General features: G+C 41.3%; 1 protein-coding gene across 5 annotated transcripts; it reads left to right on the top strand.

Annotated features, from left to right (window-relative positions):
* Positions 1-113: 113 nt before the first annotated feature.
* CATSPER2 (cation channel sperm associated 2) lies at positions 114-13629 on the top strand. Of its 5 annotated transcripts, none has more exons than XM_056810366.1 (14): positions 114-250; positions 1932-1999; positions 3290-3440; positions 4327-4497; positions 4724-4792; positions 7985-8157; positions 8750-8905; positions 9173-9297; positions 10719-10897; positions 11149-11248; positions 11599-11646; positions 12133-12233; positions 12447-12632; positions 13481-13629. In XM_056810366.1, the coding sequence occupies exons 3-14, from the start codon at positions 3293-3295 to the stop codon at positions 13510-13512; spliced, it is 1488 nt and encodes a 495-aa protein (XP_056666344.1). In that variant the 5' UTR covers positions 114-250; positions 1932-1999; positions 3290-3292; the 3' UTR covers positions 13513-13629. The 5 variants fall into 5 exon arrangements, with proteins under 5 accessions (XP_056666344.1, XP_056666346.1, XP_056666347.1 ...); XM_056810368.1 differs by lacking the exon at positions 114-250 and adding an exon at positions 312-335; XM_056810369.1 differs by lacking the exon at positions 114-250 and adding an exon at positions 353-374.
* The last annotated feature ends 5112 nt before the right edge of the window (positions 13630-18741 follow it).

The raw sequence follows: 18741 nt of genomic DNA, 5'->3' as shown, positions 1-18741 counted from the left end.
AGCGGAGTCGGCGAGTGGGGACAAAACAGGGAAGGAGGGAAGGAAGGGAGGCGGGTAGGACCGGTCCAGGCGTTGTCCCGGTAGCGACGTGGGACAAGCTCGAGTGATGCTCTCCTAATCAGGCTCGCGCGGTCTGAAACCAGCCGCCCCAGCAACCGGAAGTCTCAACCCCCACCCGGCGCTCGTGTCGCATTGTGGCAGCTCTGGATTGGCTGGGATCGCCTGGGCAAGAGCAAGCTGGGGCAACCTGGTAACTGCCGAATGGGCGAGAGGGGGGGGGGGCGGGGCGAGAAGGAGGGGACAAAGAGAGAGGGGGCGGGTGGAACCGAGCAAAGGTGGTCTTGCGGCTGCGCAGATCTTTGGGGAAGAGGGGAGTGAGTCTGGGCTAGACCAGTTAGTTCTAGGAGCAGCGTGGGTACTTTGTGGTCTGTTTGCGGGACACGGAAGCCTAGGGAAGAGTCCCAGGCAGGACGTAGTTGATTGGAGGTTAAATGAAAGCCCTCGGAGTGAAGTCGGGGGTCCTTTGGCTGGAGAGAACCTGGCGCTGAGTCAGAGCAGGAAGTAGGGATTGAGAGAGGAGAGCATGAGCCTTTGAAAAGTTCAATATCAGGAAGGGATCCAGGCGCGGGATTCCAGCAGTTTATATGCACTAGCAGTATTAAAGTCTCTCGTGCTTACCTTTTCTCTTTCCCCACTCATTTCTGTCCATCTCTCCCAGTCCTGCTCATTTCTTCTCTTGCCCCACAGCTCCTCATCTGATTCTTCCCCTACATTTCTCTTCTCATCCCATTTTTCTTACCTTTTCTTTCTCCTACATCACCATTCTCCTTTTCCTTCTTTGCTTTCACTCTTCTTGCTTTCCCACTACCTTATTTCTTTTCTCTCCTTTCTCTCCCTCCTGTCTCCCACCTTGCCTATATTTTGCTGCACCTTACTCCACTCCTCACTCTCCTTTCTCCCCCTCTCCTTTCTATCCTCTCCTTTTTCTTTCCTCCCCCTTTCCATTTCTATCATTTCTCATTCATCTCTGCTACCTCTCATGTCAGGCCAGCTAGCATTTCTGAAGGGCCAACTGTATACCCAAGCATTTTGCTAAACTCTGGGGAAACAATAGCAAAAACTACTCTCAAGGGCTCCCAATTCCTTTCCCCTCTTCAACTTTGCCTCCTCCCTGCTACTGTCTCACTTCTCTGCTTCCTCTTTTACCTCCCCTGCTTCTTTTCTCACTTCTTTGTCACACCTTCACCTATTATATCTCTCTCCCTTTTTTCTCTCCCTTTTCTTCCTTTCAGTATTTTTAATCCAGCTTTTCCCCTTTCCTGTTGTCAACGTGGAAATCTATGTCCTCAATTTATTTAGTTGGGAGGTAGAAACCCCAGGTTTTGACCTTGTCACAGGAGAGTTCCCCCCCCCCCAAGGTCCCACTTCACCACTTCAAGTGGGAGGTAGACCCCATCCAAAGTCAAGTAACCCATTATATCACACTTCCCTTTCGAGTATCCAACTCGGGAGACTGAAGCGTTACCTACTGCGCCAAAGCTGAAGTGAATGTCTATTGTCTGGTGAAGTGAGACCTTCCCTCAGGGGGAAAACTCCTGTGACAAGGTCAAAACCTGGGGTTTCTACAGCCCAACTAAATAAACTGGGGACTTATAGATTTCCACCTTGACACTGTTTTTCTTTGTACCTTTCATCTGTCGACTCTGTCTGCTGTTTTTGTTTTTTTTCTACTCCATGCTTTCACTTTTCTCTGCCCCCTCTCTCAGCTTTTCCATTTTTGACTTTCAACAATCATCCTTCCTTAGTTTGCCTGTCTGCCTACTTGCCTGGTGTCCTAGACTTCTGGATTAAAATTGTGCAAGAGATTCCTCATCTGTATGTGGTCAATTGCTTTGAGACTTCCCCCTAATATCTTTGGTCTTCTGTTTTAGAAATCCACAGCAGTGAAACTGGGACGCTTAGAGTGTGCTTCAGCTGCTACTTCTAGACAAGTCTCTAGGTAGGAGACCTGCAAAGATGATTGGGAGTGAGGGTAAAAATTTTGATCTTCCTTCTATACACCATGGTTTGGTACATCTTCTTCCCCAGGCCCTCTGGCTTTTAACAGGTCCATTGTCCTTGTCTAATACCTTATTTTTTGTTTGTTTTATTTTCCCTTGCACTGGCCACTCCTTCCTACATGCCTTTTATTTATTTATTTATTTATTTGTTTTAGTAATTAATTTAATTTGAATATTTTTCCATGGTTACATGATTCATGTTCTTTTCTTCCCCTTTTCCCTTCCCCTTTCCTGAGCTATGAACAATTCCACTGGGTTATATATATATATCATTGTCCAAAACCCATTTCCATATTATTAATATTTGCAATGGAATGATCATTTAAAGTCAAAATCCCTAATTGAACCACATGTTCGATCATATGTTTTTCTTCTGTGTTGCTACACAATTCTTTCTCTGGATGTGTATAGCATTCTTTCTTATAAATTCCTCAGGATTATCCTGGATCATTGAATTGCCACTAGTAAAGAAATCCATTACATTTGATTGTGCCACAATGTATCAGTTTCTGTGCACAATGTTCTCCTGGTTCTGCTCCTTTCACTCTTCATCAATTCCTGGAGGTCTTTCCTGTTTACATAGAAATTCTCCAGTTCATCATTCCTTTGAGCACAATTGTATTCCATCACAATCAGATACCACAATTTGCTCAGCCATCCCTCAGCTGAGGGACACCCCCTTATTTTCCAATGTTTCACCACTATAAAGAGCGTGGCTATAAATATTTTTGTACACATATTTTTCCCTATTGTCTCTTTGGAATACAAACCCAGAAGTGGTATTGCTGGATCAAAGGGCAGTCAATCCTTTAAAGCCTTTGTGCATAGTTTCAAATTGCCCTCCAGAATGGTTGGATCAATTCCCAACTCTACCAGCTGTGTATTAGTGTCCCAATTTTGCTACATCCCCTCCAATATTTATTATTTTCCTTAACTGTTATATTAGCCAATCTGCTAGGAGTGAGGTGGTATCTCAGAGTTGTTTTGATTTGCATTTCTCTAATTATGAGAGATTTAGAACACTTTTTCATGTGTTTATTGATAGTTTTGATTTCTTTATCTGAAAACTACCTATTCATGTCCCTTGACCATTTATCAATTGGGAATGGCTTGATTTTTTGTACAATTGACATAACTTCTTATAGATTTGAGAAACTAGATCTCTCAGAGGTTTTTCTTATAAAGATTTTTTTCCAATTTGTTGCTCTAATACCTTCTTTTCCTCATAGACTATGCCTAATCCTTCAGGAGCACCTTCAACACTTGTGCTATCCAGAGCAGATGCTGTGCGTTCCAGACTCATCGACACTTTTTCTCTCATTGAGCATTTGCAGGGGTACAGCCAGGCTGTGCCACGGTATAACCTGCGAGAGTTCCTTGGTCAGTAACCTGTATTGCCACTGGGGCTCCTATCCACAGCCTATCAAAGTAGCATCCAACTTAAAAGAGGATAGAAAGAGGATCTAAGACTGTGGGAACCTTGGAAATCAGGCAACAGGTGGTGGCTGGCCCTAATTTTGGAAAAATGGACCAAACTTGATAAAGCAATTAGGTTAATAAAAGCTCTTTGGGTCCCATCCAAAGAATAGATTGACATACTAACTCCATTTTGAGGGATCAGGCTTTATTATAAGAGAATATAGCAATACTGTGTGACTGGATAGTAGTTGGTATAATAAAGTAAGATAGGTAAGTAAAGAAAGCAAAAGAGGTGGGTAGGAGTTTTCAAGAAAACATTTTATCTTGATTAGATCCTGAGGAAGGGGTCATTTGTTTGGGCAGTAATAATATGTTAAATGCCCTGGGGCAACTTTCTGTCAAGTTTTTCTCTTTTTTTGTAAAGACCCTAATGACAGCAGTAATAGTGGAAATTGAGCATTGTTTGAACCTAGTCCTGAATGACTAGAAAACTGTACTTGCTGTTCAGAGAACCCCTAACCAAGGGTGTAGTTTCCATGTCTAAAGATTGATATGAGGAATCTTCTCATAATTATGAATCTAAGCAACTCATGTGTACTATTTAATTGTATTCAGCTACTTGGCAGGTTTGTGGGATATTTCAGGCCACTTCAAAACTAAATGCTAACATCCTTACTCCAAGCAATTTGATAGTTACCTATTGCAATAGAGTAACAGGATAAGCTAAGCTAACTGCCTCAGTTTAAGGATCTAGACCTGCCCCAAAACTGATTCCTTTGTTCCTCAATCCTGAGTGCAATTCCTCATTGCCTCTTTATCTCCTTTCCCCTGAAAATACTCACCACAGATACTTCTAAAATGAGAAAATTGATGCAAGGAGATCATCAACACCTTGTTCGCTTCACTATCAAGCCAGGGCATGACCGAATCCTGTTCTCTCAGAGGCAGCAATGTCGACTTAGGGTGCGCTGTAATCGATGGGCCCCTCTTTCTCTCTGGGCTGGCTGGGTCATTGAAAGTATCCTTTTAGCTACTATTAAACATCTTCTACCCCCACTCCTTGGCTAGGGGACCCAACTTTCTCCCCTAGACCTTCTACCCTCTTGCATACGCTCTACAACCCTCTAACATACACACACAATGGTCTTGGCTTCTCCATCCCCAAACTTGACTTCTACCCTGAACTTCAACATGCCAACTGTATTGACTCTAATTTGAACATTTTTTTCCTCAATGGGAAACAGAACGTCCCTTCATCAACCTTATCATCTTCCTCATCTTTTTGAATACCATTTTACTCATGGTTGAAATAGGTGAGATCCTGGAGTGATTGGAGGAGGGAAGGGCTTGGGAGATTTTGAATTTATTTAGGATTTCTTGAAACGAGCTGGTATTAGAGTGGGACAGATAAACAAGCCTTTTGGAATGGGGAACACAAAAAAGAATAGGAGAACCATAAAGATCTTGAGATAAGGGCAGGGAAGCTTAGGAAAATAAAATGTGCAGTATTTTATAAGCATAGATAGCCTGATAGGAACTGAAGAAAGACCATTTAGCAAATTCATGGAAAATAATACTATTATCAATATAATCAGATTCTACTCATTCCCCTTATTTGAAAAACAGGACATTTGCCTGTCTCTAATACTTTATGATTTGGGGGAGGGAATCACTCAATATATAATTAAGAGATCATTATTAGCAGACCAATAATTGCATATGTCAGTTTTTTTCAGCACCCTGGAATGTAATTTATCCCAGCCCTGATGATTTGATCCTATCTAGGGCAGCTTAGGTACCCTCACCATCGCCTCATTTATCTTCAGTTCAACAAATGCTTATTAAATACTATGTTTAATAAAAATAAAAATAATAATAAGTGCTGAGATAGAAGTAGTTAGATGAATTGGTGTATAGAGAGCCAGACTTGGAGTCTAGAGGTCCTGGGTTCAAATCTTACCTCAGACACTTTCTAGATGTTTAACCCTGGACATGTCACTTAATCCCCACTGCCTAGCCCTTACCACTCTTCTGCCTTGGAATTGATACTTAGTATTGATTCTAGGACAGAAGATAATGGTTTTTTAAAAAGTGCCAAGAGAACAGAGACAAAACTGAACCAGTTTCTGTTCTCGAGGAGCTAACATTTTCCTTGCAGACAACAAAATATAAACAGATAAATGCCATGTAATTTGAAGAAGAAAGCACTAACAGTTGGAGGGAGAGGGAGAAGGAACATATCAGAGTACCTAAAAAGACTTCCTGCATGAAATAGGGGTAGGGAGGGGGGCAGCTTAATGTCTCAGTGAATTGAAAGTTGGGCCTAGAGATGGGAGGTCCTGGGTTCAAGTGTGGCCTCAGATATTTCCTAGCTGTGTAACCATGGAAAAGTCACTTAACCCCTATTGCCTAGCCTTTCTTCTCTTCTGCCTTGGGATCAATACACAGTATTGATCCCAAGACAGAAAGTAAGGGTTTAAGAATTAAATAAGCAAATAAAAATGCATCCTGCTGCAGATGATACTTGAGCTGAACCTAGGAAAAAAGGTACAGATGAGGCAGATATAAGGAGAACCTGCATTCCAGGTAAAGGAGACAGCTAAGATGCCAATTTGGATCACAGTAAATGAATGGGGAAGTAACATGAAACAAACCTCTAGGAAGGTAGCCAGATTGTGACTGGGACTTGAATTGTGAAAAGTTTGAATGCCATACTGAAAAGTTTTTAATTTATTTGAGAGGCAATAGGAAGTTATGATGTGGTCAGACCCAGACCAGTTGTGTGGGGGGAAGACTTAAAGCAAGAAGACTAATTTAGAGGTAATGGTCATGAAAAGAGAAAAAGGGGCAAATTAAAAGAGATGTAGAGGTAGAATCAGTAAGACTAGACAACCTATTGATTATGAGAAATAATGATACATTGTGATATTCTTGATATTTAGAAAGATAGCATGCCCTCAAAAGAAACAGGGAAGTTTAAAGGAGTAAGTTTATTGGGGAAATATATTCTGGTTTGGACATATCAAATTTGAATTGATGATGGGACATCTAGGTATAAATGTCCAACTAGGCCATTGATGATGTAGCACTATGGTTAAAGAGAGTAATTAGGCCTAGATAAATAATTTGGCAGTCATATGCACAGAAATGCCTGGCATGTTTAGAAGAAGAAATTAACTCAAATCTGCTACCCACTCCTCAAGATAACTACTCCTAAACATAGTCCAGTTTTCAAACATAACCATTTTACTGATTCCTTATTATCCTAATTTAAAGTTCACTGTGAATTTTTCTGGAATTCTTAGCTCAATTTTTTTTCCCCTAGCGTCTTTATGACTTTCTAAATTGAGCTAAAGAATTCCTAGGATTTTAGATCAAAATTTTGATATTTTACTATCTGAAATATGGCTTGCATTTTGAAAGTACACATTAATGTTTTTTTCTTTTTTAAACTTTACTTTCTGTCCTAGTAACAATTCTACAACAGAAAGGTAAGGGCTAGGCATTTGGGGATGAATGACTTGCCCAGGCTCACACAGCTAGAAAGTGTTTGAGGCCACATTTGAGTCCAGGACTTCTTGTCTCCAGGCCCAATTCTATATCCACTGAGCCACCTAGGTGCTCCCCACTTGAAAGTTTTCAAAGCAATCTCTTCATAATAAGCCCATTGGTTCAACTATTATCATTTTGCAGATAAGAAGAATGAGGTTAAGAGATTTTCCAAGTTTCGGTTTCCTTAGTTGTAAGATGAGGGAGTTGAACTAGAAAATGTCTAAGATTTCAAGCCCTTCAGTTTACAGTTTAGGAAATTGAAACCCAGAAATATAGTGACTTACCTAAAGCTACACATTAATAGCAAAGATGCTTAAACCAAAGGCTTCTGATACCAAATTTGGCTCTCCAATTTCCCACCCCTGCCACGGTGCCACACTATTCCCCACTTTCCCATAGTGTGATCTTAGGCAAGTCAATCAGTCTCTCTAGGTTTCAGTTTTCTTTTCTATAAAATTAAAGTGAATGAAGTGACTTGAGTTCCCTTTTATCTTTAAAAATTGTCTATCAGCCAGTTGAGGGGCAGCAGTGGTGGCAGGGATTTGTGCTTTCCCCTTGCAATGTGACAATAGCAGAATTACAAATTAGAAGAGAGGGGTAATAACATCTAACATTTATATAGTATTTATGATGTGCCAGATACTATACTAAATGCTTTACAGTTATTTCACTTGATCCTCACAATGGCCCTGTGAGGTAGGTACTTTTATTATCCCCATGTTAGAGATGAAGAAACTAAGGCTGAGAGAATTTAAATGACTTGCCAAGATCACAGTAAGAGTATCAAGCTTAGCATTCTATTCACTGAGGCACCTAGCTGCCTAAGGAAAGTAGGACAACACATTGATGAGAAGTTTAATGTATATATGTGATAGCTGTGCTTTATTTAAGTCGTTTGGTAAACCCTTTTTATACCCTTCCCTTTGACCTTTATTTCTGCTTCCTTTGTATAGAGATAGTGAATACCACAGATGTCAAAATGTTGCCAGCAATGATGGCTCTAGAGGTGGGATCTTGGTTCATCTTATTTGTCTTCATATTTGAAATCCTCCTCATGTGGCTGTACAGTTTCTTTGATTTCTGGAAAAATGCCTGGAGTGTCTTTGACTTCTTTGTCACTGTAATGGTAAGACTAAAAATGATATTCAGGAGCAGCTAGTGGTTCAGTGGATAGAGAACCAGGCCTGGAGATGGAAGGTCCCTGGGTTCAAATGTGGCTCCAGACAGTTCCTAGCTGTGTACTCTGGGCAAGTCACCCTCAAATGCCTATTCTTTGCCAAGCTTGGAACCAATACTTAGCACTCTTAGACAGAAGGTAAGCGTTTAAAAAAGGGGGAGGGAGATATTCAAGATATGAGCCCAGGAAAGGAAGAAGCAGCCTACAGGAATCTAGAATAGGAGATGGATTTAGATAAGTTATCTGAGGTTAATAGTAGGGTTGTACAAAGAAAAAAAACTTGGACACTTTGCTGCTTCCCTTAACTTTCTTACTTTTCTGAAAACTGAGAGCTGGGTAGGTCATGTCTGGAAATAGTACTTAATGAAGGAAGAAACATCTCAGAAAGAGAACTTGGCAAACTATGCTCTAGAGATATCTCAGGGAACCATGGTTGTGGGGTAGGCATGGTGGAGGAAGAGGGAACAGAGTCTGAGAGGTAATATTTGGGGAAGAGTATCTAACAGCAGTACTTTGCTCAAAACTTGTGTGGTGCCCACAGTCAACACTTCCTGAGGTGGTGGTGCTGATAGGGGTCTCAGGTGATTCAATGTGGCTGCAGTTGTTACGTATCTTCAGGGTGTTGCGGTCACTCAAACTCTTTGCACGATTCCGTCAAGTTCGAGTCATCATCCTGGCCCTTGTCAGGGCTCTTAAGGTAATAACTGTAAAAACCAAGAAGAAAGGGTTAGGTGGGAAGCTGGAACCAAATATGAAGGAGAAGAGAGGGTAGAAGAATGGGCCAACTAGCCAATACCTTATTGGACAGAAGTGGGTTGGTGATTGGACTCTCATAATTTGGAAACAAATTTGTCCATGGCTGGAAATGAGGATCATAATGTCAAATGCCTGGGTGGGACTGAGTTGGGTTGTTGTAAGAGAGCAGTCTGGCCTAATTCAACTATCCTTTGATCATGGCCTCTAGACTATGACCTTCGTCCTGGCGCTGTTGCTTATTTTCTTCTACATTTTTGCTTTGTGTGGCATCTACTTCTTTGAGGGTTATACCCGTTCAGACCGTCAGGACCTGACCTTCCAGATGTTCTTCATGTAGGCAGGACCAGGGGCAAATCTGGGGGAGGTAAAGGGAAATTGGGGTGGAACTAGGGAGCATAACTAAAAAAGAGGTGAAGTCTGAGACCACAGTCATAAGAAATGGAGACTGTAACAAGGCAGGGGGTGGGGGGGAGGGTTGAAGGATATAAATAAGTGGTATTGGTGGTGATTTCGAGTACAGAAAGACCCCTTCATAGAGACAGGGAACAATATGCATTCTAGGTACAGTCTAGATTACACATCACATAGAATATACCAAGCAGACTTCTTGACATCTTCAGTTACATTCATTTATCCCCTGTGAAGATGCTCAGATATTCTCTGATTGCTAATAGATGGTTCATTTAAATCTGAGGAAAGTTATTTTGTATGTATAAGGTACCAGGCTTTCAGCCCAATAGTCTCAGAGTAAGGCCCCTAGTGATTACTTCTAAGTCATTATTGTTCAGTCACTTTTCAATTGTGTCTAACTCTTTGAACCCCATTTGGGGTTTTCTTGATAGAGATACTGTAGTAATTTGCTATTTCCTTTTCCAGCTCACTTTATAGATGAGGAAACTGAGACAAACAGGGTTAAGACTTGCCCAGGCCAGGGTCCACTTCACAACCTAGCTGCCTACTTCTAAGTAATAAATGAATATTTAAATGAAATTGCAAATGCAAATCAAAATGCAACCTTTAAAAGTATTATACAGGGGGCAGCTGGGTAGCTAAGTAGATTGAGAGCCAGGTCTAGAGACCGGAGGTCCTAGGTTCAAATCTGGCCTCAGACACTTCCCAGCTGTGTGACCCTGGGCAAGTCACTTAACCTCCATTGCCTACCTCTTACCACTCTTCTGCCTTGGAATCAAGACATAGTATTGATTCCAAGACAGAAGATAAGGGTTTAAAAATAAAATAAATAAAAATAAAAGTATTCTACAGTTTTTAGTTACTGTTATCATTAGATTCAAAGTCTCATTTTATTCAGCATTAATATTTTCAGGAAGTTGAAAGGAACCAAAAGGGAAATTAGATGGGGGAAGAATCACCTTTGTGAGACGTTTTGTAACAATTTAGTGATGGGGTTATTTACAAACATGATATACACATTACTCATACATAGACACATGTGTTTTCACAACTAAGAAGATGAATAGAGATTTGTGAAATTTGTAGGTGATATATTAGATGGGGTCCCCAGTGGAGAATTTGGCAAGTGAGAGAAATAAGATGAAGTTAGCTAGGATAAGAGGTGGATTATTCACTTAAAGAAAAAAGTGTAGCTATACAAATACAAACTGAGGAATTATTAGATAAGCAAATTAAAGAATGGTAGAAAGAGTTAGAAATGGGTCCTGGCTTTTGTTCTTGAGAAGTCTAGTTTCTTGTCTCTATTCCCTATTCTTTTTTTCTTCCCCATATCCTTTCTGTAGGGATATGCCCAACTCTGTGGTGTCAGTGTTCATCCTCTTCACCCTGGATCACTGGTATGCACTGCTTCAGGATACCTGGAAGGTGGCTGAAGTAAATAAAACATTCAGTAGTTTATATGTTGTCCTCTGGCTGTTGCTTGGCGCCATCATCTTCCGCAACATCATAGTAGCTATGATGGGTAAGCAAGGGTTATAGGGCAGGGTGAGAGAGGGTACCCATATGGTCAGAGAAGCTTAGGGAAAGGGGTAACTTGGGAAGGTGGGTTAGAGGGCCAGTATTGAATGATTGAGGGTAAAAAGAAGCTGAATGTAGGAGGAAGGAACTGGGTCAGGATGATATGTTTCCTCTGATCCTCCAGCCTCTCCCAGCTTTTCTTAAGTCTGTTTCAGTATTCACCCAAACCAATTCCTTCATGGCCTTTTGTGGCAGTTACAAATTTCCAGGCAATCAGGAATGAGATCAATGAGCAGGCAACACATATGGAGGTGCAGCAGAAAGCTGACATGTTCAAGCGCCAAATCATCAAAAGGTCCACCACCCTCCCTCTCTGTGTTCTCAAATCCAACTTTGGCCTCTCAAGGATCCCTTGACCTCCCTCCCTCTCCCAACTTCTAATCAAGCCCCCTTTTCTCCTCTCCCTGACCTGTCTTCTGCCCAGTGCTCAATCCCCAGATTTGCCATTAAGACGTACCTATGCATCACATCTTTCCCTGCCGACCTTAGCATATTCTATTCCTTTCTTACCATTTTTACCCAGTGTCCTCCCATCTGGCCTGAATTCCATCCTCTATTCCTCTATTTTTCCTTTCTTCCCCTCTTGCTTTTCCAGCAGGTAGACTCTAATGCAATTCCCTTCATTCTCTGTTCTCTTGTCAATAGGAGACAACAGCAGTTCTCAGAGGATGATTTATACGCCAAATATGGGGGGTAAGGAGTGTGCATTAATGAGTGAGAGCAAAGATAAAGGGGGCTGGTAAAGAATGAGGAAGTAGATAGCCAAAGCTGAGTGTTGGGACTGGGGAAACAAAATTGGGAAATGCATAGTATAAATGGAGATTGGTGGGGAAATATGCTTTAGGGATAATGGGAAGTGGTAAGGCTGTGGAGATAGGAGCAGGACTTGGGGACATAGATGGGGATGGTAGATATGAGGATAGATGTGGGTTTGAAAGAAATACTGGGTGTGAAGGGCAAGAATAACTCTATGAAGTTGGGATATGGGCTGATATTGACAGACTGAAATTATAAGTGCTCAGGCCTTGATTCTGTGAAAATGTTGGGCCTTACCCTATTTATGGCCTAAAATCTCAGCTACAGTGTCTATGAGATGAATTCAAGACAATAAGTAGGAATATACCAGAAATCATACCTTCTAGATATAATTGAAGCAATAAAAGTCACCTTTCTCCATAGGAGTATCAGGTCTGAGAATATACAAAGTTCATTACCAAAGTCTACAGTTCAGTTTCCTACAACTGTAACAGAAGGGGAGAATCTACCTCCAAAAACCTCAGGTGAAGTGAACTGCCTTCCATTCAGACCTAAACATTCTAGCATTTTCTTTCTGAGGTTTTTCTATTTGGATATTGATACTTAAGTGTTAGACTCTTTTATCTCTCACATTCCTCCTCCATTCTCCCCTTTAACACCTGTTGGTCATCTCCTATTATACCTAATCCTAATCCCATACTCCAGATGTGTTTCTCAAAAACAGCTCTTCCCTACAGCGAACCTTGAGAATACAGGCCAGGTAGACTGGGAGACCCATGTGCACCAGAATCTCCCCGGATTGATGGATACAGACCACGGTGAGGAGGTGGTTTGGCCCCGAGATTCACTCTTTCGATACTTTGAGTTACTAGAAAAACTTCAACACAACATAGAAGAACGCAAACAGCTACAAGAATTTGCAGGTAAGAAGCATCTGGGGTCCAGTAACAATTACTTAACCAAGAAGTGCTTAAGCCACTGGTTTGAGGGACCTCTGTTCCCTTGAAAATTTTAAGTTGAAAGCAGTTGAATGCTACACAGAAGTCAATACAAAGACTTAAATACAGAAATGAATTCAGCTCAGTTAGTTTGCAAAATGGCTTCTCTCTTCTGGCAATTTAGCTTTTCAGATCCCATCCCAGCAATCAAGAAGCAAAATTCCAGATCAATGATGGAACTAGAGCAGGGTTAGGGAAGAGAATAAGGGGATTGGAGAGTGTAACACTAAGATAGTTGTCCAGATGGGAGAACTTTAGAAAGTGCTTAGTAGATACTAAAGTAAGAGAGCTAAGGCTACCCAGTTAGTGTCCTATACAATCTGAATAATAATAAAAATAGAACCTAAAGAAGAAGTTGTGGGGCTACAGGAGTGGATCACATAGCCAGGAGAATGCATACAAGCTCTGGACACACCAGGTATAAGGGAAATGAGAAAGCAACAGTGAATTGCTGCCAAACTTTGATTACTTCAAAGTTGCCTCCACTCTTTGCAACTCCTCCATCTCTTTTACCTTGCTTTGAGGATCCTAGTTTGTTTATTGAAAAGAAGAGGATAGTAAACTTGCCTCTCTAGTTCCTGCCATTAACTTGAGGTAGACATCAAAAGACAAATCGGAGATTAGCTTCCATTGTACCTGAAAAACCCAAGTGAAAATGTGGAGCCATATACATAGAACTTAAAGTCAATGACAACAAACGGAGTCTTCATTCAGGGTTTATGCTCTTCAGGATAACTAGAGAACCCCAGACTCACAGCCTATTCTTTTTACAGTTAAAGCATTGATAAACCTGGAGGACCACTGAAGGACAACTACTGATAGCTGCAACAATGTCATAAACCAAGAGAAAGATGGAGAAAGGATTAGTTGGAAGGGGAGGGTGCCAGACAAAAGATGTTTGAATAAATGTATCTGGAAGTTCCTCCTTTGCCCTTCTATGTATCAGAGGGCTACCAAAAGGCACACTCAGCTGAAGAAGTCAGCATAGACACCCCTGGAGTCAACTGCCTTAGTGTCCCTAATCTTAGTCCCATATTCCCAACTAAATTCTACCTTTCTATACCATCTTTATCCTCCTGAAACTCACTTCCCAAATTCCTATCTCTACCAAAACAAGGGAACCCTTTGCCATGACTCTCCCCATTGTCTTATGGGGAATAGATCTTAGTTGGGGAGATTGTGCCTGTTATTATTGATAATTTATTTTTTGACAGCTGGAGAAGAAATATGAGACATTGCTCCTAACTTGTCCTCTGTGAACCTAACTTGTCCTTAAACTGCTAGCCATGTTCCAAAACTACATGTAGCTCACAGGGCCCTCTAATGTTGACTACTACTGGTTCCAGATTATTCAAGGAGATTTTCTGTTTCAGTCTATAGCTCATAAACCCCTATTTCAATCATGTAATATCATAGTAAGGCAAAGGGCATTCACTTAAATGTAGAATGCAACTTTTACTACTCATTTCCCAAGGCCACTCCTCTCCTTGCGAGTTATCTGGGAAGGATCATTGTCTCGGTTTTTGATAAGCCATTCTGGGTTTAATCTGCTACTTCTACAACACACCAGGATCTGCATATATCAATTCATTCACAGCAAGATATGAGTGTAGCATCAGAAACAGCAGCATTGGTATGCTGGATTTCTTGTAGAGCACTGTAGGCCAGGGACACTCATAACAGGACTGAGTAACAGCAAAAGGGATGCAGTCTTAGCTCTGTGACCCTGGGCAAGTCATTTAACTCCCATTACCAAGTGCCCTTACTGCTCTTCTGCCTTGGAACCAACATACAGTATTGATTCTGAGACAGAAGGTAAGGGTTAAGAGAGAGAAATATGCAGAGCATTGTATGGAGTGTTATTGCTTCTCTATATAGAAACCTTGGAACTGAATACCAGGTACAAAACTCAGTCATTTTCACTTCCCAATCTCAATCTTTGGCTCTTTTTTTTTTTAGTTTATTTGTTTAATTAATTTAGAATATTTTTCCATGGTTACATGATTCATAATCTTTCCCTCCCCCCTTTCCATCCCCCTCCCGTAGCCAATGAGCAATTCCACTGAGTTTTACATGTGTCATAATCTTTGACTCTTGCCCCAGTCTCCTAACTCATTTCTTGTTTCTCTTCAAATTCTTGTGGCCTTTGAAAGCAAGAGCACTGAAAGCTGCTATCTCCATAGACTTCTGGGATATGCAATTTCTGTGTAAAAATTGCACATTCTTGGGGGCAGCTGGGTAGCTCAGTGGATTGAGAGCCAGGCCTAGAGATGGGAGGTCCTAGGTTCAAATCTGGCCTCAGACACTTCCCAGCTGTGTGACCCTGGACAAGTCATTTAACCTCCATTGCCTAGCTCTTACTACTTTCTGCCTTGGAACCAATACACAGTATTGATTCCAAGACAGAAGGTATGGGTTTAAAAAAAATTGCACATTCTCTGTCTAGTGCATCACATGGAGCCCTAATTTGTGTAAGTATCAGTAGACTATTACTGACCCAGAAGAATATTTGGGACTGTTTTCTGCCTTTCTATCCATTTTTAGAGTAGTGGTTCAGAGCCTATAAAAGGATTCAGTTTAGAAAATCTATTTAACAAATATGTGAAAGAATTGAAGAAAACCTTTAAGGGACAGCTAGGTGGTAAAGCTCCTGGTCTGGGGATGAGAGATCTTGGATTCAAATTTGATCTCAGACACTTCTTAACTGCATGACCCTGGACAAATCACTTAATCTCAGTTGCCTACGCCTTACCCCTCTTCTGCTTTGAACTGATATATTTAGTGTTGATTTTAAGAAAAAGGGAGGGGAAGAAAGGAAGGAAGGATTGAGGCAGGAGAGGAAGAGAAAGAAAACCTCATTTACTTCAACCTCCTATCGAATGTAGAAATTCAGATAGATGGTCACACAGGTGAATACCTATTATAAATCAGCTCATGAAATCACCCACTCTATTTTTGGGCAAGTTGAGGTGTTAGAAATTTTTGTTTGATTTTTGTTAGATGCTTGGGTAAAAGGAGTAAGAAGAAAATTTAAGGGTGATAGATGCACAAAAGAAGGTACCTGTCCTTCAAAGGAGGAACAATGACTTGTTGGGAAAACAAGATATACAACTAGAAACAACTAAATAATGAAACATCATATATTTGTTGAAACACATTGGGTGGCATAGTGGACAAGAGAGCCAGGCCTGGAGATGGGAGGTCCTAAGTTCAAATGTGACCTCAGATGCTTCCTATGAAGTCACAACTCCAAATGCCTAGACCTTGCTCTTCTGCCTTAAAAACAATATGTAGTATCAATTCTTAAGGTCTTAAAAAAAAACAACAACATTGTGGTAATCAACTTTAAACCTATTTATTTTATGTGTGTATATACATATATATGCATATAATAGGTAAATGTATGTATTTGTAGGTATCTGTATTTCTCGTGGGCAATAGAAATATCTGGGAGGAAGGAGAGAATTACTAGATGCTGCCCAAGCTAAAGTCTAAAACAATGGTGGTTCCCAAGCTAAATATTGATAAGCTTCACTTGATAGGTCAGGGGTTCTCAAGGTCAAAGTTTACATAGAGTAAGTTTGATCTTGGAACTTCCTTAAAACATCACTAAGTCTTTGGCACATTATGCTTCAGTCAGAGTTTAAGAAAATCTCAGAACATGCCTTGTGTATAGGCCTCCAAAGGGACTCTCCAGGTTCTGCATAAGCACTCAAGCAAACAAATGCATTTATTGGGTTCAATATAGACTTTATTTTACCCTGATAAAAGTGCAGAAGGTAGACTGGCACTCATAAAAAATACAAATAAGACTCAAAGTTCACTTACATCAGTTTTCCACAGAGTTCTGAAGTTCTTTAGACTCATCTATGGTTTGGGCTCCCCTCAGAAGGAAATTGAACTTTGGGCTGCAAGGCAGGCGGTAGCAGGCAATACTTTCATGTTATGGTGAGCCCCTTTATAACTACACAGAAACTCATACATACATCCAGGCTTGTGGTATCAATATGAAAGTTTGGACTCTCCTGAAAGAAAATTCACATGCCAGGCAGGCAACTTCCACACTGCCCAAATAACTGTAGAAATGGTGAAGTTTAAAATATAGCTCCCTTCAGCACTGAGGACCATGTCAACAATCCTCTTTTTCAGAGATAGTATGGGAAGGAAATGCTCTCAAAAGAAGGCCAGATCAATTGGGAAAACTCAAAAGCCAATCTCTGAGGTTGGTGTTGCCTAGGAAACACTCTTATGACAAAAAAGGCTGAGTTCTAGGACCAAGCTGCCCAGGATACTCTCCTGCTAGAAACAGAATTCTGGGATTCTCTAATATACTGGGCCTGCTAAGAGAAGAAACATTCAAGAACTCCAAGAAAAAGCTGGAATTTGAGACAATTTACATTATGCAAGCCATAGAGTTGACTATGTGCCTTCTGTAAAGCCCTTGATGCTATTTCATGACATTGCTCTCTCCTGGTTCTCCTACCTATCTGACCTTTCTTCAGTTTCATCTTCTAGATCAGGGATCCCCAAACTTTTTACATAGGTGGCCCTCAGACCGTTGGAGGGCCAGACTATAAAAACCTAACCCTAACCCTAACCTTAACCCTAAACCTAACCCTAACCTTAACCAGGCAACAGTATACACAGTGCAGAATATCCTCTCCCAGACTGCCGCTCATCATGCTGATGTCTTCTATTGTGCAGTGTAGCATCCCAAGCGTATTCACATCTATGAAATATAAATGACTGTATGGCGACTGTGTCTCCAAGCATAAGGTTATACCAATGAGGTTTGTGAATGTAACCTTGAACTGGCCATGCGGCCCTTGGCTAAGACAAACTCATTAACATGCTCAGACTCAATTCCCCGGGAAAGTGCGGTTTGCAATCTACACGCCCAAAGGTGTTCCCTCTACCTTGCCACCCAATCTTGATTGTCTATACTTTGTGATGTGGTTACTACGTGCTTGGGAGTACGGCCCAAGCAGGACAGGAATAAATTCAGAGGCAATCCCATGAACTTCCTCTTGGCTTTTCTCTCCCCTTCCATGGAGCTCCACTGGGCTCCTCAATGACTATGTCTCTCTCCTCTTGACCTTCTCCTTCCCCGAGGCTGTAACCATCTCGGCCTGCATTTCTACCTTAATCTCCTCCTCCACCTCGTGTTCCTTTGTACTCATACTTTCCTATCAAAGGGAGTATCATAGGGATTGCCTGCCCTATCCAACCACTGACTTGTCCCTGTCTTTCATTTCCACCCTGGTTCTCGGTTCCTACCTCTCCTCGGGTCCCATCACAAAGGTGAGCCCCTTCCCTTGTGGGACCCTGCTGGTCAGGGAAGTCCATTAAGGAACCCACATGCAGCCACATAATCCTTTGCGTGTGCCTCATTCTAAGGTGCCACACAAAGGATTATGTCACCGGAAGTAATACTGTACATGAGCGATGCTGCGCTTTGTAGTGCCGCCACATACAGTGCTCCTCTCACTGACCACCAGTGAAAGAGGTGCCCCTTCTGGAAGTGTGGTGGGTGCCGGATACATGGCCTCAGGGGGCTGCATGTGACCCACAGGCTGTAGTTTGGGGACCCCTGTTCTAAATCTTCATCTAGAGCAATCTCATTATCCATGAGTATCCCTTAAGACTCTGTCTTGGGTCTTCTCTTTCTATGCTATTTTATGTGGCAATCTCATTGATTCTTATGGATTCAACTATCCTCTCTGCAGATGATTCTCATCTATTTGTCCAACCCTTCTGATCTCTAGTCTTACATTTCCATTTTGAATTGGAGACTCCTTAAGATGTCCATCTTAAATCCAACATGTCCTAAACTGAACTCATTATCTTTCCCCTTGAAATCCTACCCTCTTTCTAATGTATAATTAGAAAAATTTGAACTCCATCTCCCAGAATTCTTTTCTTGTCCCAAGAATCCTTTTCCCTTCATTCACATTTGTGTTTGTTATTTGTGTATATAATTTTGTGGCTTGTCCCTCTTGCTCTCCTCTTTTCCCCACATGTGAGTCTGGGTGAG

The sequence above is a fragment of the Monodelphis domestica genome, chromosome 1, assembly GCF_027887165.1.
Source record: "Monodelphis domestica isolate mMonDom1 chromosome 1, mMonDom1.pri, whole genome shotgun sequence".
Classification (NCBI taxonomy): Eukaryota; Metazoa; Chordata; class Mammalia; order Didelphimorphia; family Didelphidae; genus Monodelphis; species Monodelphis domestica.
Note: the sequence above shows the minus strand (reverse complement) of the source record. Positions and strands in the feature narration are given on the sequence as shown.